The sequence below is a fragment of the Danio aesculapii genome, chromosome 23, assembly GCF_903798145.1.
Source record: "Danio aesculapii chromosome 23, fDanAes4.1, whole genome shotgun sequence".
Lineage (NCBI taxonomy): Eukaryota > Metazoa > Chordata > Actinopteri > Cypriniformes > Danionidae > Danio > Danio aesculapii.
In genome coordinates this window covers 34,048,779-34,070,268 of record NC_079457.1, presented here as the reverse complement: position 1 = coordinate 34,070,268, position 21,490 = coordinate 34,048,779, and the positions used below count along the sequence as shown (strand labels likewise).

At 34.3% G+C, this 21,490-nt stretch overlaps 1 protein-coding gene across 1 annotated transcript; it reads right to left on the bottom strand.

The window, feature by feature from the left end:
- Positions 1 to 1,104: 1,104 nt before the first annotated feature.
- LOC130217340 (transcription factor PU.1) lies at positions 1,105 to 19,513 on the bottom strand. The gene is made up of 6 exons (XM_056449435.1): positions 19,422 to 19,513; positions 19,189 to 19,209; positions 14,080 to 14,230; positions 7,020 to 7,147; positions 6,775 to 6,919; positions 1,105 to 1,755 (listed from the first exon to the last, which is right to left on the bottom strand). The coding sequence occupies exons 2-6, from the start codon at positions 19,207 to 19,209 to the stop codon at positions 1,439 to 1,441; spliced, it is 762 nt and encodes a 253-aa protein (XP_056305410.1). The 5' UTR covers positions 19,422 to 19,513; the 3' UTR covers positions 1,105 to 1,438.
- Between the last annotated feature and the right edge of the window lie 1,977 nt (positions 19,514 to 21,490).

The following is a 21,490-nucleotide window of genomic DNA, read 5'->3' as shown; positions in this document are numbered from 1 at the left end:
TAAGTTCTGATCTAATTTTACGGCCAGGTTACGTACCTGGAGTGATCTAAACTCCTCCAAGTTGCCTAACCTGGGGCGTTTACAGTCCAGCAAATTATTAGGCCCAAATATAATAACCTCTGTTTTCTCCTCATTAAAAAAAAAAATCTCAGAAAGCCATGCTTTTACCTCCTCTAGGCACAGCGACAGGGAGTTCACAACAGAGGAATCATTTCCTTTTTGATTGACAGATTTGTGTATCGTCTGCATAAAGATGAAAGTGCAGGCCATATTTCCTAACCTTATGGGAGCATATAAACATATTTTTAAGAAAGCTGGGAACTTCTGTAATTGGACTTCCATAATAGAAAAAAATATATACGATGGAAGTCAGTCATATGTGTTTAAAATATCTTTGTTTCTCTTTGTATCTCATAAAGGTTTGAAACAAATAAAGGGAGAGTAAATGATGACAGAATTTTCATTTTTGGGAAGACTATTCCTTTAATGACAGAACTAGATAGTCTGGTTCAAAGGTGTAGATTGACGTTTGATACCCATGTGTCACCCACCACGTGCCTGAATCTTCGACTGTAAAGTCTGTTTTATACTTTTGCGTCAAGTGATAGCCATTTTCCTTTGCACATAGTCAAAAGCCTTATATAGAACTGGATTTTCTTGCACTTTCATTTTGGTACTTCAAACACCCAAACACAGCTACAGCCTCACACAAGATAAAACACAGCCAATCACATTGTATGTGTTTGCGGAGGTAGGACTTGAGTAGAGAACAGGATTTAACCCTTTCTGTACACCTAGGCTAATGAGAGTTGACAAAGCATTATTTTCTTGGAGGGGATTTATTGGTGGGGACAATTCAATAATCGATGGATATTAGTGGGGATATGTCCCCTGTGTCCATGTTAACTCTACACCTTAGTCTGGCTCAGTCAAATTAAAAATTATTGAATAAAAAAAATAAACATTTATTGTACAGTGTAATGTATTAGATTCAACAACTTTATGGCTACTGGTTTTCTTGTTCATTCTCCAAAACCAAACAAACAGCTGTGAGTTAAAATTAATTTATTCAAGAATACCAAGTATTAACATTTTAATGCCATTAAAAAAAGTCAAATTAGCACAAAAATGACACATTTTATATAAAAAGGGCAACAAAAACGGATTCATGACTACATATAACGTAGTGTAATGGTCAACAATCCTTAGATTAACATATTTCAAAGATCACCTTCAACTTCCTACAGTTCCATGTTATTGTAAACAAAAAAAAAATCACTTTAGCCATGTAAAATTAGAAAATCTGTTTTCCTTACACCCACATTGCATTATGAACCATAAAAAGGCAAAATCATCCTCTGTAAAATACGTAGTATTTGTTTACAATTTCCCGCCTAGAGAAAAAAACAAAAAAACAAACATTGGTGGACACACCACATTAACTACCCAATAACCTCTGCGAGTTGTTCTGCAGGCCTCTCAGTGTTCTCTCAGTGAACTGATAGGTGAGTTTGCGCTTCACTTTGCAGATCTCTCCTGTTCTGGAATAGTTTCGCAGGGCACGTGCCATCTTCTGGTAGGTCATGGTCTTGCGGTTACCCTTTCGTTTGCCCCACATCTCTGCCAGCTTCTCCTTATTCTGTGATGAGAACTGGAAAGTCCCGTTGTTGGACTGAACCCACCAAATGCAGCTCCGCATGTCTGGTGTCTGCAGCATCTCATACAAGAACTGGAACAGTCGCTCCTTCCTTTTACCTAAGAAATAGTGTAGTTGCTTTTAGTGAATTTCAAGAAGAACAATGTAACATTTACATCCATCCATCTATCAAAACAGTAAAACACCAGTGCACAATATGTTGTGTTATTAATAATTATTATGTCACGTGTATCTCAGAATAAAAATTAACCTATTTACTAAAGTCAATTTCAGCAAAAAAGCTGTTTTTTTTATCACCCAGTCAAAAATTTTGTTAATTGACCGCTACAACTACAACATTTTTAAAATCTTAAAAATGTAAACATAACAACTGCTAATAACCTTTTGACTGCCCCACTACCAAATGGTTGTATGTTTTTACTGTTTTAAATAATGACTGTTGTAAAATCATTTAAAGAATGGCTGTTTTAAACAAAGGCTTACACACAGCATTGTTGGTTTACAAAAAATAAATAAAAATCAAACAATTTATTGTAAAAACAAAACAAAACAAGAAACATGTTAAATGAGAATCTGAAGTTGGCGCCAGTGATGTAGTGGTTAGTGCGTCGACATATGCACTCCGGTGCTCACCGCGACCTGAGGTTGATTCCTGCCTCGTGGTCCTATGCCGATCCTTCCCCCCTCTCTGCTTTCCTGTCAATACTGTACTGTCCATTAAAGGGGAAATACCGAAAAAATATTTATAAAAAAAAGAGAATCTGAAATATTTTGTGGCATACTCAAAAGGTGATTTAGTATTTAAAAATCTAAATGTTTTATTTACATTTTTTTTTTTAATAAATTGATCTTACACTTCATATTTGCTGATTTTATTTATAGTATATATATTAAGTCTGGTACCTTTATCATAAACTGACATATCAACCATTTGTTAGAGGCTGATATTTTAGAAATCATGAAAAAAATGCATTGGGTGTGTTAACTAGCGACATTAGGAGTTAAGAAATGCTATCCAAATATTTTTTTCTTAATGAGGTAGTTAAAGGGATAAATAACCCACCCACAGAAAATAGTTTTGTAATTGAACCAATTCAGAATGGTGGGATATACAGTAAATTACACGAAAAGCCTCTAAGCTTGTGACTCTGAGAAAAAAAAGTAACAATTCTGAGAAGAAATTACATTAACAGAACCAAGATGGGGAAAATTTTCTCCTTTACATTGTGTACAAAATTGTGAACGGACAACAATGTTTTTATGTGAAAACAATCTAAAATGCATGTTAGGCCAATAGTTGTGGATATAACTTTGTAAGGAAGCACTCTGTGCACACACCGTCTGGTAGTCAGCTTCAGTTCCTTCAAATTGTGTAAATTGATAAAACTGCCAGGAAGAGACAGGACCAGGCGCGTTTCCACTGTCACTTCCGGGGCCTGATCGGGCCAAAGCTGAATACCTTGGGCCAAAGAGGGTCAGCTGGGGCTTCGGGGCTGAGTGAAAGGAGAGGCGGAGTTTGCCCGCGTCTGGTAAAAATTCCGTGCTGCCATTACACTCGTTTTCCAATCATACATGAGTGCATACGCCAAAAAAATAAATAAGGAAAAAAAAAAACATAGACCTAGCTGTTCCGTTTAAGATTCCATAAAACACCTTATAGGCTAGAGGTCTTTTTGCTTATAATTGCCCTATGTTTTCCTTTTAAATGTAATGGTGTTGCATAAAATATTAAAGCAGTTTTAATTTATAAGTGATATTTACAAAACTAAATAAATAAGTTAATAAACACAAGTAAATTAAACCGTTTCAAGCCATTTTAAACTTTCATTTTACAAAGGCCTATCTAATAAAAAAAGATTTTAGATATTTTCTAAAAACAATAAACAACAGAAGAGTTGTTAAATATTATTTCTAAAGTATTTGGATACAATGATATTAATCAAATTGTGCAAACAGAGTTTGGGTGAGTGAAACCATCAGAAACTACCTTCTTTTCTATCATCCAGTCATGCAGCGCTGCTTTACAAATGGATTGCGAAAAACTGCACGTAAAAAGTGTGTTCTATGTCCTCAAACAAATGTTTATGTTTTTATATGATGTAGTAACATTTTAAAATGTAAATGTAGAGCTTTAGTGGATAGCTGCTGAGTGCAACAAAACGTAGGCTATAGTTTCCTTTACTAAAGATAACTGAATATTATGCAACATCCCTAATTTATTATCATAAATAAAGGGGAATTACCTATTAAGTTTCATATAGCCTATGGAAAAAATTATGTTTTAGGTCCCTCTGGAGCAACAGTCAGTCGGCAAGTAAACAAATATAATGAATGAAAATACATAGACCTGTGCATACAGACATGTAATGTAATGCTATACAGTAATGTGTCATTTGCATGTTTTGGTTGTCTTCATTTTAATCGTTTCATGATGATGCGATGGTGTGCTTTATCTGCCTGCCTGACTCCCACTGAACTTGGCAAGTTTTGTGACCGGGGGATGTTCTGGGGGCAGGGTTTAAGTGACGCACTGCGAGCTACTAGCCCCACAGTGTAAATGCGACATGATTTTGGCCTCACTGCTCATGCTCCCGGCCTATTGGCACAGTGTGGCCCGATAAAAGCCCTAGATCGCACTGGCCCGACAGTGGAAATGCGGCTATTGGACTTCCCTTGTTTGCAAATAATGACAAACGCAATGTTAGCCCATGTTAGCAATGTGTGCTGCAGTGGAGAGATTAAAGCTGCTAGATTTACAACATTTTAATTTATCAAATTCTCCTGAAATACATAAAAGTAAGTGTCTGTTTAACTAGAAGAATAATAGAATATCTTATGTGAATAAAACGCATGTATGTTGCTTAAAAACAAGTAGAATTGCTATCTCTATTGACATCAGCGTGTTTCTTTCAAACCATAAATATTATGTTGTGCCAGTTCTAATGTTCAAATGCATGAAACCTTAGGGTGCTTTCACACGTGTAGACCGATTGTTTTGTTCCGAAACAGGGATTAAAATTGTTACAATATTTGTTTTTGGTGCGGTTCGCTTTCACACAGTAAATATCCTAAATAAATAGTCAAAACAAGTCACGTGCGAGTAAAAGCTTCATACATTGGTCAATTTCAGGGTTTATTTTTTAGAGAGCAATAGATTCTGCTTAGCTGTCATTCGGGGTTATTTTAATTTATAATGGTGATCAATAAGTGCCAAAAAGGTTTGAGTTTGACACCCATAGGCATTGTCATCAAATATAAATCAGAGAGGTAATACTTTCTCATTTATAGTTGTCAAGGGTTGTAAAAATCTATCTATTAAATCAATCTATTTAAAAAATGTTGGCTAGAATTATTAATTATAGGCTTACATTATAGAGAGAAATAACAGATGAACTGAGACTGCAGTCTGATCATGAAGCAGATCAATGTTGATCTTTCTTTCAAGGTGTCAGTGCACAAATGAACAAAACAACAGGCCTAATACAAAATATTATAAGATTAAAATATGGAATTAATATAAGATGGTTAATTCGGTCAATTCTCCAAACAGATAAACAGCTCTTGTTAATATTTCAGCATGCTTTTACTTTCATATTCATCATGAAACGCACATTCACTGGTTGGAATGACATCCCACCCTACTCATCATTTTCTCTTCATATCTTCCTGAGACTCCGCCCATTGACTCGTGTCTTCTGTAGAGGACATTGCATTTACATGAATTTTCTTTGAATTTTTTGAGCTACTCTGTCAAGTCCTATTGTACTGTTTAGAGGACATCCTGGGCTTTCTAGTGATATGTAATTTCATTGCCTGGCATGCTAGGAACCACTTACACTGCATCCAAAATGGCTGACATAAAAAAGTACATTTTATGGGAAGGAGAGAGGTTGTAAAATTTTGCTTTTTACATGTTTTTTTACTAATTTTATTATATTTATATGTTTATTTAAGTGTCAGGAACAATACATTTAGCTTTCAAAGCTGTTAACTTGTTTGTGTTTAAAAAAAAATCCTTTTTTAAATGTCCACTATAGTGGACCATCCTAATGTAATTAATGACTGCATGTTGTAGGGGGCAGAACTGAAGCAGAAATGATTCTTTATAAAATAGTTGAGGGAGAAACTGATTTAGAGTCTGACAATTGGACAATTAGAGACAATTAGAGAATGACAATCAGTTTTAAATCACTTTTATGTTAAATTTGTTTTGGATTAACATCACTTTTTTTTTTCTTTTTTTTTTTGAGTTCGGCACTCTTTCAGACTAAACCGTTTGTAAGTTCAATACAAAAGGAAAAAATGGCTTTTGTTTTGTTTTTGTTACATTAATATTGGATTATTATCCCTTTACAGCCATATCCTGTATAGTTTTGTTGTCTGAGTGGCGGTCGTTTTGAACTAAAATGGTCTTGTGGTCCACTTTCATGGACATGCTGTAAAATTAAAAATAAAAACAAAATGTAAAAACTCTAAATTGTAGAATTTTTTTAAAACCCAAAGGATGTAGGAAATCACAGAAAAAAATAAAAATAAATTTCTTCGGGTCTCAGGAGGATATAGCCACTCCAGAGTTTGTTTTAATCGAGCCGAGACCACCTCATTCGTGCGATGTCGGACCGTTGTTTTAGAGCGAATCCGAGTGCGATTGCTGGATTCTCATATTCCAAACATAACTGGGCAAACAAGTAAGGTTCGAAAACAAACATCTAGGTGTGAAAGCACCCTAAAATAATATAATTTTGAAACATTTATAAATTGAGATTTATGACATGCGTGTCATACGTGTCTTTTTCAGAATCATTGTGAGCTGTTGCAGGAAAGCAGATTTGAATTTAGCAGCTGATTATATCGCTCACTAATTGATACCTACTGGTCAAATGGCTTAGAAATACTTGATAAAACATCAAAAAAGCTTTGTATTTTTAGGCCACCAGAATGCTGTTGTCTTTGAAATTAATGACCAAAATGCATATTCTGATGAAGACAGTTTCATGCAAATTTACCCTATATAAAACTACTTTAAATTATATAATATGTACAAAAACATACACTCATCATGCAGATTTATCAGTCTCTAAAACTGACATTAAAATAAGACATGCGCTGTGTTTTACCTGTGAGTGGCGCTAGTGTCAGCGAGTCATACGCGATCTGTACTGTCCTGTCTGTGGTTGGAGAAGGAGGAAATTCCTGACACCCAGAGCTGGTGGACAGTGAATCTGAATCACTGCAGTGGCTCCTGTCATACTGGAAGTGTCCCTGAAACACAGATGGTAAATAATTACATCCATGCTCAGTTCAAACTTAATGTATTCATGTTGTTTATATTACTGCAATGTTTCCGTCTGGTTAAACCTACCCACTCGCTGTGACTGGACTGGCAGAGCCACGTCTGCTGCGGCGGAGGCTGTTGTTTGCGAGTTTCATCTGTTCCTGAGACTTCACCGTAATTCCATTCATATGCATAACGACCAGACCAGCTGTTCTCTGTGGAAACAAATCACTCATTGTTATCACATATGCTACTCGCTGCAATCTACAACGTTATAAGGCTAGAAGACGTTGCGGCTCCTATCTCAACTTAACTTGCAGCTACAAGTTTAAAAATAACATTAGAAGATTTCCCTAAAAGTGTAAATAAATACTGCTTTCTGGCCACTTTTAAAGCGGTATCGTTTGTTTGAAGATTGTTTAGAATTGTGAGATAAAAATTGTATTTACATTTCTTAACTTTATTCCATGAAAAGAATGTGATTCCATAGAAAAAGAGTTTTTTCCCCCTCAAAATTGTAGGCAGGGTAAGCCTTAATTGCGTTCAAAATCAAAATCGTTTTAATTGGACGATAATGACATAATCATTCTTTTATAATGACAGCTGTTTGTGTAGCTTCTCAATGAACTATAGTTCTGTGTAGTAAATGCTTCACTTGAAAATTTCACAAAATATAATACATTTTACAATTTTTTACTTGATAACTTCAGTCGAGTGTTTGAAATAAATCCTTCTGTGAGATGAATTTGTAGTTGTGTGTTTATCAGTAACATTGAATCAATAGAAAACATTTAAATTTTCTGTTTATAATGCAACACCATGGGGAATTCCTGTGTTTCTTCTTTACAAACGTTTGGAGTTTCCACATGAGAGCACCCTTTGGCTTCTGGAGTTCTGTTCCCTGACCAGATGCATGACAATCACAGGTTTCCTCAATTCAATTCAGTTCAATTCAATTCATCTTTATTTCTATAGCGCTAATGTGTTTACAATGTATATTGTGTCAAAGCAGTTTAACATAGAAGATTATAATAAATTGAAACAATGTCAGTCCAGTTTTCTGAGTTTTAGTCCACACTGAAGAGCAATTTTATTGATGCGCAGCTCCACAAGTCCCGAATCATACAAGCCAGTGGCGACAGTGGCCTCAATCACATTTGAGATTTAATTTTGATTATTCGCAAAGCCCTGGGGCAGGTTAATCTATTTTATTGACCACTAACAGACTATTTAAAAAAACTGACTTTTTTCCTCAAACTTTCAAGTTTAAACCTTAGCATTGTGACTTTGCAGTTCTGATGAAGAAGTTATATAAACAATTACCTAAAAATAAAGTCAGAACTGCAAGAAAGCCTTATAATGTGCAATGAGAAATAAAGTCAGAATGTGAAAAGGCCTATGAGCTCACAACTGAGTTAACAATAATGCCACAATTCTGAGAAAAAAAGAAAAACATATCTGAATTGTGAGACTAAGACTTCTAAGAAATAAAGTCAGAGCTGCAAAATATAAACTCAGAGGGTTAAAGTGTAGTTGTTTAGATTGCAACTATGCAGTTTATTTATCTCTCTCTTTTGTATGTTGTAGTGCTGTATTTATACCATAGTAATCTGGTAGAGTTTGCTTTGCTTTAGCTTTTTTAAGGTTAATTTTTGTGATCTCCTGATTGCAGCATAGAAATACAGGGAAATGTCTATAAACTGATGACATTTCATGCCGTTCAGCCTTAGAATCTTAAAATATCAGCAAAATCACCTGTTTTGTCTTCACTTTAGACATTATGTAAGAGAATCATTCAAATATTAGCTCTAAAGTGACGTTTGTGAGTTAGCAGTGGTTTCTGCAGTTCTGATGTCAGCTGTAGATGTGAATGAATGGCAGAAGAAAGTAGTTCCTCAACGTGGCTATGAGGCAATGTTTAAATTCTGCAAAAAGACCTTTTCTTTAGGGACCATGGGGCTCAAAGCCATCGAGTCAGACATGAAAGGAGGAAAGCACCATCGATAACTTACGTTGCAACAGCTAGTCATAGCGGTTCCAGGTTAATCCCTGCATTGTTTGCAGCTAGACCTAACAATGTTACTAGTTCAGACTAGAGCTGAAGATATTTGCCCGAACCCGACGGATGGGTTCAGACTTAATTTCTATCATTTTAGACGGGGTGGGGCCCGGCGACCTTGGGCTTGCGCAGTTAATGAACAGTCATGTGATGCATTTCGATTAGCTCGAGAAAGTAATCAAATCGTTTGTTACAACATTAAAATCCATCCCTGCAAAGGTGAAACAAATGATGACAGAGAAGTCAAAAGGAGCGAATTTTGACTGCGGTCAGGCCAGCTGCTAGTTCAATAAGAACAGTCATTCTAGCTGCTAAGGTATTTCGGCGGTCGCTCATACACTGCGTATTACGGTAGAGCACTAAACTGTACAGCGAGCTGACAGGGAAGATGAAATGAATGTTTTTTGACTGGTGGAAGATCCTACCAACAATCCTACCCAAACCCAAAACATGCTAAATTAGCCAGGTCAATAATGCTCAGTGAGCGCAGGACTGCACTAAAGCCATTTACAGTGGATTCAATGATGTTCCCTCACAAAAACACATAGCCCAATCTTGATGAGTAAAGAATTTTCAAATTATAACTAAATATTAAAATAAACCATAAAATCATAATGTAGACAGAGTATATAAGCTAATGTTGGCATTAAACTTTTATTATTCAGCTTCACCGTCACCTTAATGCAGATAGTGAAGAGAAGTGGCAAAACAAATCCCACAGACCCTTTATCCTAAATTCATTATTGCCAAATACCCATCATCATTTATCATTTATTTTAATTTAATTTGTTAAGAAAGACGTATTTTTATTGGTGTGTTGGCCAATTTAAAGGCTAAGTGTATGTACGCAGGTCTATTTAGAGTGCTGAGATGTTAAGATGTTACAGAGGACTTTTTTTTATTTTTTTGTTCCAACTTAAGTAATGTTAACACATAAACGACTTATTCATGAAAAAAGGCAAAAGAGCTGTGTGCATGTGCACATTTGAATAATGTTGGGCTATAAATGGGTTCAGGCTTTTTAAAAGCTGTCAATCAATATGTACTTGTCGGGCTCGGGCCCTATCGGGCCATAAAATTTAGGCCCGGTAGGGCCCGAGCCCGACAAGTACATATTGATTGACAGCTTTTAAAAAGCCTGAACCCATTACTAGAGATTACAGCTCTAGTTCAGACGCCACCTCACAGTCAGCTAGAACAGTTTCATTTCACCGCCAGATACCAAAAAGGAAGGTACTGTGGGTTATCCATACTGTGACGAGGCACAATTCATTTAAATCTAACGAGGAAATTCAATTGAGTAGCCTATTCCAAAGAAATTATGAAATTTTTGGGTCTTAAATTATTTTTGTTGAGGTCTTAAAAAAGTCTTTAAAAATCATTAAATTTTACTTTTAAAATGATGCAAGAACCCTGAGAAGGAAGACTGCCTGAAAGAGCTTGGTCACGTCTAGAACGGGCTGACATGAGACTTCTACTCCAGCCAATCAGAAAACTCAGACGTGTTCACATCCACGCAGTTTATGAAAATAAAAGCCTTTGAACATTTTGCCAGACACATTTAGCTGCTAGATCTTTGTCACCTTCCTAATGCCAACTGTGTAAAAAAGTATCGATAAAATGCTTATGATATGCTGTTTGTTTAGCTTTAAGCTCTGCTTCAGTTGCTTGATGCGTGTGCACGTGAAGGAGCCGGTGAGCGCCAGCACACACACATATTATGAACATCTCGACATGTGAAAGTGTTCCTAAAAATGCTTTCATATAAGTTGTTCACAATACTTATCCATCCACAGAATTTGTATGTCATTAAATTTGTAAACATTTAGCTGCGGTTCGTGTTTCTGCCTTTGGATTTCTCTGGAACAAAGCAGCTGCATGAATGCTAAAGCTTTAAATGAAAGTGATACCATCAACAAAAGCCCGACCCCTTCTATGTTTGAAAATAAAAGCGTTGCCGTTTAGAGGTCATTTGTTGTTAAAGCTGTCAGAATTTAACTATATTTTGGAATGGATGTGTAAATGGTCTTTTCCAGAAAAAAAAAATCCAGAATGTTCTTGACTGTGTGAACTGTGCTTCTGTGAATTTACTATTATCACTGTGTGAAATGGGCTATTATCACACTCAAAGCAGTGCGATATGGCTGTATATTGTCACTGGTGGGACACTAAGGCACAAGGCCTATATTGCACAGCTACTTGTGTGATATTATTGTGATATATATATATATATATATATATATATATATATATATATATATATATATATATATATATATATGTGTGTGTGTGTGTATGTATGTGTGTGTGTGAATCATGTGAATTTTACATTTTAGCATGAATTTACCATTTCTTTTCAAAAATCACTTTTGTATGAGATAAATCATTTCATACAAACTAGCCACTTTTCTGACAATACAGAACAGTTAAGTTTCCTTGTGAAACTTGACTAGAAAAGCTTAAAGAGCCCCTATTATGGGTTTTTGGAAATGACCTTCCATTCATTGTGTAACACAGCACTAAGTGACTGAAAACATCCAGCTAAGTTCTATATCTGAAAGTGCACCATGTTTAAAACTATTGATTCTTCAAGGAAAGAGTGTAACTTCACTATTCCTAATACTTGTTGGTATTATGACTTCAGAAAAGAATAAGCTCACATTAATTTAATCGCATAGTGCAAAACCTAATTATTATTATTATCATTAATAATAATAATATTGCCTACTCGCCAATGACGCCCCTTCTTCCGAATAATTAGACTTTACCTGCTACACGGTGTTCATTTTTTTAATGGGACATCAAGCTCAACATGTCAAAACATCCCAAACTGTCTAGTGCGCAGGGAAGGCAAAAAAGAAAAGAAGAGGAGGAAAAACACGACAAAGACAGAGGTAATGTTACAATAAAGATGATTATTTTGCTGTATCCCAACTATGATTGATAATGCCATTAACCATTAGCATGACACATGCCTGTCAACCCTCCAGTTTTTGCCCGCTATCATCCCATTTAAGTATTTTCCAATATTTCCCCCGTATTTCTAATCATTCTATGAAAAGTGAAAGTACCGTTTTTAGAGCCGATCTCAAATGTGATACGACTGCAAGAGCTGTTCAAGAGAATTGTGCTTTATCTTTGTTTTGGCTTAAATGCACGTCGTAAAAGCATGCATTTACTTTCTTTTCATTAAAGCTGTGTGTCGATTGTCGTAAACTCTGAATCAGTGAATGCATGCTATAACTGACGGACGCGTCATTGATTTTAATAGGCTAAATCTTTTATTTTATTGTTAATATTTTCTAATGGTTGCTATGTCTTCTATCATTTGAAGCTAATTGCTGCCCCCTATTTTTACATCCCAATGTTGATAGGTATGGCATAATATGGTTTGCTAATCAATAAATAGCTAGCTCTCTCTGTTAGTTTTAAAGTCAGCTAATATTATGGAAGGGCATAGATGTTATGGAAAATAGTAATAGTAATGTAACTACCCCCATCATTCCTTCTTCAGGCAAATGTGTAAATATTAGATCTATTCAGCAGGTGTTATAACATTAACTGCAATGGCATGGCTATCTAACATTTTCCCAGCTTTTAGTAATCAATCAAAATGCTCTTCATTTTCCAAGTCTAGCTGTTTGTTTTATTGCAGTTCATACTGTTTAAAGTGCGTTTATTAAAAACTTTACATCAGTGTTAAAGTGCACATTATTTATGTCAGAGCATAGCTTAGCATTCCCACATGGTATATTATACTGCAGTTTACTCATTATTTGCATTCGCTAATTAGCATTTCACTGTAATGACAATAAAATTTAAATTGTCACTTATATGAATTACTAATATAATTTGTATATCAGAAAACATACATTGTGTATCTTTAGGTTTTTCATTTATATCATTACATCTTATTTTATTCTTTAAATCACGTGTTTATAATTAGACTGGCATCACATACTCCTCTTCTGTCTTTTAATGCGCTGCTGAGTTTTCTCAGTCCCACTGTTGCAAATCCTTCTTTCTAAGTATTTTGAATGTGCAATTGCTTTATTTAAATAAAAAGATGTTCAAGACAAAGCTAATACGTTTCTTAATAGTATATGTACACTACCAGTGGAATTTCCTGCAATATGAAGGGGTGCCCCCTGAAATCTTGCCTAGGGCACCAAATTGGTTAGAGCCGGCCCTGGTGTGCTTCTTTCTTTACTGATAAAAATACAGTTGTGAGCTTGTGACCCTCTGCTGTTTGTCATTGCTTTGGCCACCACCAGCTGTTCCTACATCACTGTTACCCACGTGTGCCATGATCAAAATAGTTTAGCTTTTGCCACTTTGTGGATTAATACTAAATGTGTGTCTTGTTATTACGTGGGGTTATGTTTAAGGATATGGTTAGGAGAAGAGTATATGCTGGTGTTTAACTACATTGCTTTAATGCACTCATGTATTGAGCTCACACATATACTCTGTACATCGGACCAATCACCACAAATAAGCATCATGCAAAGGAGGGGTTTGCGAACAAATGAATCGCTGAATAAATCAAATGGGAGTCGTGGGGAAAAGTGTTTTTGACCTTGCATGCACAACAGCCTGTTGTTGGAGAAAATTACATTTTATAATGCAAAACGGGCTCATTAAATGTTGTTCTACAAGAGACTTACTACTAAAAGAAAGTAGTACCATAAGGTGCTACCTTTGGATTTTGAGGGGGAAAAGAAAGATGTAATCTCTGAACATAAACATTTAAATTTATAACCATGAACAAATTCAGAAATCTACAAAAATACATTATTATATAAACATAATATATTGAGAGAAATAAATCCCAGGTAAAACTCAGAACATGATGTATGTTTACCACCAACTTTCCACCGTCTTCACAGTTTTACCACACTAACCTAAATGTCTACGACTGGTGTGATGGAATTCACGTCTTGATATACAAATAAAGAAGCTTTGTCAGAGAGGAAATCACTGACCTTATAAAGTAAAAACTGGGCCTCCATTAATTTGAAAAAAGCAGAAGCGAGCCTTTCCCTCGTAGGTTGTGTGGTATATTGGTTTTTGCTAATTAACCCTCACCTGCCAGACTGCATTCCTCATGGTTCCTCCGCTGGACACACGGTGTTGGCATGACCTCCAGCGAGTGCTCCTGTAGATACTCCTCAATCATGTCCAGATCCAGGGCCCCTGATGACTGCTCTCGAGGGCACATGTCATGGAAGTATTGGATCTGTAAGTTGAAGAATGTTGGCTTACAAGGAAGTGGTGTATAATATTGTGTAATATATGTACACAATGTAATCAGCAGGTGAAAAAACTTATTCACCTATTTTGATTGTTTATACACAGCTTTTTAAAAGAGAGAGAGACCACAATTATTAGTTTCTATGGATTGACAGGTTGTAGTTATGTTTGAGTAAAATGTAATTTTTGTTTTGTTCTGCACACAACAAACTGATGAAAACTGTCACACTACTGATGAAATTTCTTATGTAAATTTCACATGCAATTATGTAGTAATTTTTTTTTTGTTAAGTAATGCATTAAATTACTTTTGAGTTACTTTTTATTACCTGACTGAGGCTTGATCTTTTTTAGAATTTTTTTTTAATCTTCCTTTTTAATAGAGGACTTCTGCAGTTAACAATGCACTGTACAACCTACACCTTTACCTAAAAAAATACATGAAAAATATTTTAGGATGCTCTCTAAGAACTTCCTGACCCCAAAATACATGACATGTATACAGGTTACTGAAAATTTAAAGCAATGTGTTTGCTACTTTTGTACTGTTTGGCCTAAGTAAAATCACTGTCCATTGAGACTACAATGCCCTTTTCCTCTCCTTCGATGCGTTCAGAATAATGAACATATTCTCTCATTGACTGCGTGATTCATCATGACTACTATATATATATATATATATATATATATATATATATATATATATATATATATATATATATATATATATATATATATATATATATATATATATATATTATTATTATTATTATTATTATTAGGGCTGCCAAAATTAGCGTGTTAATGTATGCGATTAATTTTAAATATTTAATGCGTTTAAAAAAATCAGCATTTGACACAGTTTTTTTATTTCCTGCTGTGGTCGACGTGTGTTTAACGTGCAAAAAAAATATGGATAAGACCAAGGAACTGCTTTTAGAAGGAAAGTTTCAGTATAAAACAATTAATGTCACATCACCAGGCTATCCAGCGTTTCCTCCAGAGTTTCATGTAATTTCGGGTGTTTCATTTTTAATTTTTCGACTTTAACTGCAGTTCAGCAGTTCACTCTCATTCAGCAACATATTGTTCATGCCCGGCGAACGGAAAGTAAAACCTCGGGTGGTTCTTTAAGGTAATCAAAAATCACTGCTTACATGGTAGACTCTTAATCAGTAATATCGTTATCATAAATGCAGAGTATTGGTGTCCATGTAAATGTACTCCATAAAAGTCCCAGATGATGTTGCCAGCTGTCAAAGGCAGCCCATTTCTCTGCCTTTAAGCTGATTCCATGCGCTCTCAAATGTTTCATTAAGTTTGACGTGTTTCCTCCTACACGCAGCTTTTGTAAAGCGTCTGCTTCACGTTGCTGTGTCAGAATCCTTAATTGTAAAATACAGCTATACTTTAGAACGCTTAGTTTAAGCAAATTTGATGAACGCGATGGTGCGTGTTGATGAATCTGAAGGGATCCCTCACTCACCGGGTGCGCTCTACTGCGCGTGTTGTCTCTGTGCATGTGTGTGTGCGTTTATTAGCAACAAACGCAAACGCCTGACTTCGCTGACTGTATAAAGTCTCTTTAAGACATTCTGTATGTATTCTATAGTCTTTGCGGTGTCTGTATTGCTCAAAGCTGTTTAGAATGAAATGTGAAGAGATGCTGAAATCTCTTTGAACCAAAGTCCCTGTAAGAAGCCTATAGTCTTTGGTACGTGCCTTTGATGTACCCATTGGCCACATTGTCCCCCAATAATGTCAATAGACTGGACTGTCTTAGCAACTGGCTAAATGTTAAGGAGGACTAAGCAAAACATTATAATTAATGTTTTCAACTCGCAATGCAACCTTATAATGAGTACAATTGTTTGTATTCAATACTTAATTATTATAGTAATTTTCCACATTTGCAATGCCTGTATTTTATTTATTTATTTTTGTAGTCCACTTAAAATCCAACATGGAAACATTTTTGTTTGTTATTGGCATTGATTGTTTTGAAATTCAAAAAGCACTTACATTCCTGTGTTTTTATTCATGTAATAATTATGGCATTTTGTGATTAATCATGATTAATTACAAAAAAGTGTGATTTATTAGTTAATTTTTTCAATCATTTGACAGCCCTAATAGATATATATGTCTATACAAAATCTTAGTTTATTTAAGTTATAGTTACTTATTTTTGTTGTATTATTCTTTTTTTATTATTTAATTTAGTATTTAAAAAAAAAAAGTTATATATACCAACTTTGCTATTCGACAATACATATTTTTACATTACAAGTAAACGTGCAATGTTTAAGGAATTAAGATAAAATTATTACAAAATAATTAGTAAATGGTGATTTTGTTTGAAAAATCCTAAAAAATGTAAAGTGAGATCAGTGTTGAATCCTGAGTCGAGTAAATTGTTACATCCCTACTTAAGTTATAAAATTACTCTGATTTTTGATCACATCAAATAAAAGCATTTGTTAATCTGACCAACTGGCATTTTCTAAATTAAATAAATAAATAAATAAATAAATAAATAAATAAATAAATAAATTAATTAATTAATTAGACATTGGAACAGATGAATGAATGGATATTTGACATTTGAAAGTAATGTTATCAGACATTTACAAAATACAGTATTCACATTTTATTTAAATCCAAACCAAATAAATTCAGTACATCCAAAGAAACAAGTGGTATTTTATTGTTTTAAAAAAGTTATTTTATTTTTTGCATGACTGTATACAGAACAGTACAGGACAAATGTTGCAAAACTCTGTTTGATTTGTGCATTCAAAAGAATACTCAGTAAACCTTGTGTTTTACATGCACCAGCAGGCATGTGATGTGACATGCATTTGCATTGAGAGTGTGTGTTAACCTATTAGTAGAAATATTATACATCTGTTTTGCCTGTATTGCAAATCCAAACAAGCAAATACACATCTAGGACAAAGGTGAGTTGTCCAATGTTGTGTATTACATAAAAATTACAAAAGTGATTTTTATATACATGTAAGGCTTATATAAGTAACAATTAACGTGTCTAATAAATTATTTGTTAAAATGAAGTGTAATAAAATATATTTGTTTATTGCTACTGTTGCACTGAATTATATTTTAGTGGTGTTCTGTAAATCATGATACATATCATTATCATTACATTTACAAATAATTTGTTATAACATATTTTAAGATATTAACTTAAGTAGTTCTACTCTCTAATTTAGTTTTAACAAGGTTATTTAATTTACTTTAATTTTTATAAGTAAATACATTTTTCCAACTAGTATCTACACTTTTTGCTGGTTTGTTTTCAAATGGGATTTGCACATTTTAGAAGTTTAAGATTAGCTTGTTTCCTTTATTATTTTATTATTATTATATCTAATTATATTATTGTTGTTGTTGTTTATGTCGCGTCTTTCTTTATTTTTTTCCTGTATTATTTGTTATTTAAAACTAAAGGGTATTTTGTGGATGCATTCTAAGTTTAATTCTGAATACTCATATTATCCGTTGCTTGGATTTGTGAGTTGATACAAAAAGTAACTTGTTCTACAAATGAAGCAGATCATATCTTAATATCAACATATTGATAAATATCATATTTAGTATAAAAGATAACACATTTGTTCAAATCCCATCTCAAACCCATAATTTTTCCTTGGCATTTGACACTTCTTTTGATATTTGTTTAAATAGTGTTAATGTATGTCTTACATATGTGTTTTTTTAAGTATGTTTTATAAGTCAATTGTTGTTTTGTGAAGTCAATTTATTGTATAGCACTTTTAGCCTGCGGTTTGGTGGTTGTTAAGTGCTAAAAAAGTTTTCAACAACAAAAGTGCTTAAGAAAGGAACTTTGAACGAATGAATGATGCAAAACTAAACAGAATAAAATTAAAATTGTATCACATAATTTGTTGAAGCATCAACAAATACCATATTATATCACGGCAATAGATCCAACGAGATGTCTTATTTACACCCCTACTAAACTGATTGATCAAGTGTATGGCTATTATATGCATATTTACTTATATGATTATTGCTCAAATATATGCACGATTCAGTTTGTGTACAGTTAAAGTGAGAATTATTAGCATCCCTGAATTATTAGACCCCTTGTTTATTTTTTCCCCAATTTCAGTTTAACAGAGAGCTTTTTTCAACACATTTCTAAACAAAAAAGTTTTAATAACATATTTCTAAAACTGGTTTATTTTATCTTTGCCATGATGACAGTAAATAATATTTTACTAGATATTTTTCAAGACACTTCTATACAGTTTAAAGTGACATTTAAATGATTAACTAGGTTAATTAGGTAGGTTAGGGTAATTAGGCAAGTTATTGTATAACGATGGTTTGTTCTGTAGACTATCGGGGGAAAAAATTGCTAAAAGGGGCTAATAATTTTGACCTTGAAATAGTTTTTAAAAAATTAAAAACTGCTTTTATTCTAGACGAAATAAAACAAATAAGATATTCCAAAAGAAAATAATATTATCAGACATACAATGAAAAATTCCTTGCTCTGTTAAACATCATTTAGATGTTAAACATTAAAAATAATAATTTTGACTTCAACTGTATATATTTCCACTATTAGATACAATGTTACAATGTACAATGTAAATGAGACCTGTAGGACTGTAAACAGCAATTGAAGCGTTTAGATGCCAAAATCTCTAAAAAGTCATTCGATATTTTCCTTTTCCAATATATTTTGTTTTTCTCTTGTCTGCAGCCTCAGTAATTTTACTTTTACAGTGACAAATATTTTATTTACGCTGACTTTATAGTGAAATAACTGAACATAATATAGGAGGCGGTCATTTTAGGAGAATTTTTTGGATGTCACTTAAAGGTTTTAGCATCTGAACTCTTTAATTATCCCTTCAGTCAAGCAAACAAAGAAACATACATAATACTCACATTTTCAAGGTTTGCCAACATCTAAAAAAAAACATATAATAAAAGACATGTTAAAAAGAGTCCAAGACTGGAATGCTGTTAGAATGCAGTTTGATCAGTCAAAAACATTTTATAACTGAAGTGATGACAGGCAAAATAGCTCAAATACAAACAATCTACTTTACATCAGCACAGATTCCTGCTAACACTTCAGCAGCAAACTTTTGAATGACAATCTAGACATGTGAGTTTACCTCAAGGTAGTTCCAGTGTTCCTAAGAAGATTTTAATGAATCGCAAAAGTTGCTGAACTCCCGAACAAGAGCTTATAAAAAGTGGAGCGGAGCATCACCTGTAATGTACACCTGTTGTCAGATTCAAGGCTTTTATATCCTCCAGACTATCTCTCTCTCTCACACACACTCTCTCTCTCTCTCTCTCTCTCTCTCTCTTTCTCTCTCTCTCTCTCTCTCTCTCTCTCTCTCTCTCGCTCTCTCTGTCTCCTTCTCGCTCTGTCTCCTTCTAATGCAAATCTCTAATAATCAAACACTCATCTGGGTTTAACGGTACGATCACGTTTCATGTCTAAGCCTTCTGGGCATTTGGTCTGCGTTGTTATTTTGTATCCAAAAAACAAAAGAAAAAAAAGTGGGATTTTACTTGTACAGTAACTGTCAGAGTGATTATTGTGGTAATGAGTGTATTAAACAGAGGTAGATAAACACTCTCTCTATCTTACCTGTGTGTAATACTGCTGTTGACATGATGGTGTTGTTCGGTCAGAATATTTATCTAGTGTAAAACCACTGTAAAAAAAATGCATACGTTCATTAAATGTCAACTGAATTAGTTTGCTGCTGTGTGAATTGGGATCTTCCTGTTCTGTGGCCAGTGATTCACATTCAGAACAACAGACTGAGATTTCGATGGTTTACTATATCAATAAGGTTGTTCTTGCTTTTGAAAAATAAATGTATTAAAAAATGTATTACTTTAATTTACAACACGGGTTCATTTTGAAAACGTACCCCAATATACATTTCTGGAGAGTGCCAAATATGTCCCAGGAGGTTTGTTTTTTTTTGCAGTTTTTGATTTTGCAAATCCACCAGAGGCCGATGTGTATGCTTTTTCAGATCTTAAATTTCTCTCACGAGTGCCATTTGCTCCTGCTCTTATCACATAAAACCATGACTGACCCACCCTCCTCCTTCCCTAAACCCAACCAATAGTGTTTTCAAAAGCACAGATTAACCACCCACCCATTTCCCTAAACCCAGAAAAAGAAAAGCCCTCACAGCCTGATTTTTACCACATTTTCAGATTTTATCACATTCTCACTCTGTTATTTACTTGATTATTTTCTTTTTTTGTGTTTTTGTTTTAATTACTATATGGAGCCATTCTTTGCCAGACTCGAAATCTGTCGTTGCGGTCAACTCCTCTCTGCATCTCAGGCCGGCCGACGTATGTAGCGAGCCACTGGACAAACTGGTAACAGCATCATCCATACAACATCCATACCGAGGTAAGTGGTCAGCTCGTAAATGAAAAATGGGGAAAAAAAATTGAATGGCATTATTTGCAGCCATATGTACTTCTGGCTACATAATTTGCGATCTCCAGAATTGTATGTAGTGGTACATTTTCAGAATGAGCCAATGTTGTTAATTTAGCAGGGTAAAAATTGGGTTAAATTGATTCAAAGTGATAGTAAAGACTTCCCCACAAAACATTCTAAAAACGCTCATAAAATGTGCATTTTTATTTGAAAAATGGATATGCGCATATACACTAGAGTAAACTATGATGAAAACACGTTTTTCAAATATATTCTGCTTTTTAAAAATAATAATGTACATCCTGCCGGTTGGATGCACGTAAAACTGTTTACTGTAAATAAATAAATCATTAAATCTTTAAAAAGGTAGCTGTGACTATTTCATTTTTTGCTTTTTGTTTTTGTCTTACCCGCTTTCTGTAACCGTGCTTCGCCGGACACAAACCCTGTTGTCACGGTCAACTACTCTCTGTGTCTCAACTGCGCCAACGTACATGGCGAGCTACTGGACAAACTGGTAACAGCAGGAAAGCCGTCCATACAGAGGTAAGCGGTGAGCTGGTAAGCGTGAAAAGGAACATCCCCCCCCCCCCCCCCCTTGTAGTTCATTTTTAAAGATTAAATGCAGCCATACATATTTCTGGCTACATATTCATGATCTTCAGAAATGCATATAAGGCTGTTTTCAGAATGAGTCTATGTTGACAACATTGCTTTGTTTGTTGTTGTTTTTTTTTTTTTTTTTTTTGCTCATATCAAACA

Coding starts and splice junctions, on each gene's coding strand:
- LOC130217340 (XM_056449435.1), bottom strand. CDS start 19,209: ATGTTGGCAAACCTTGAAAAT. Junction 7,148..14,079: donor TGAGGAATGCAGTCTGGCAG/GTGAGGGTTAAT, acceptor TTGTTTCCACAG/AGAACAGCTGGTCTGGTCGT. Junction 1,756..6,774: donor GACACTAGCGCCACTCACAG/GTAAAACACAGC, acceptor ACTATTTCTTAG/GTAAAAGGAAGGAGCGACTG.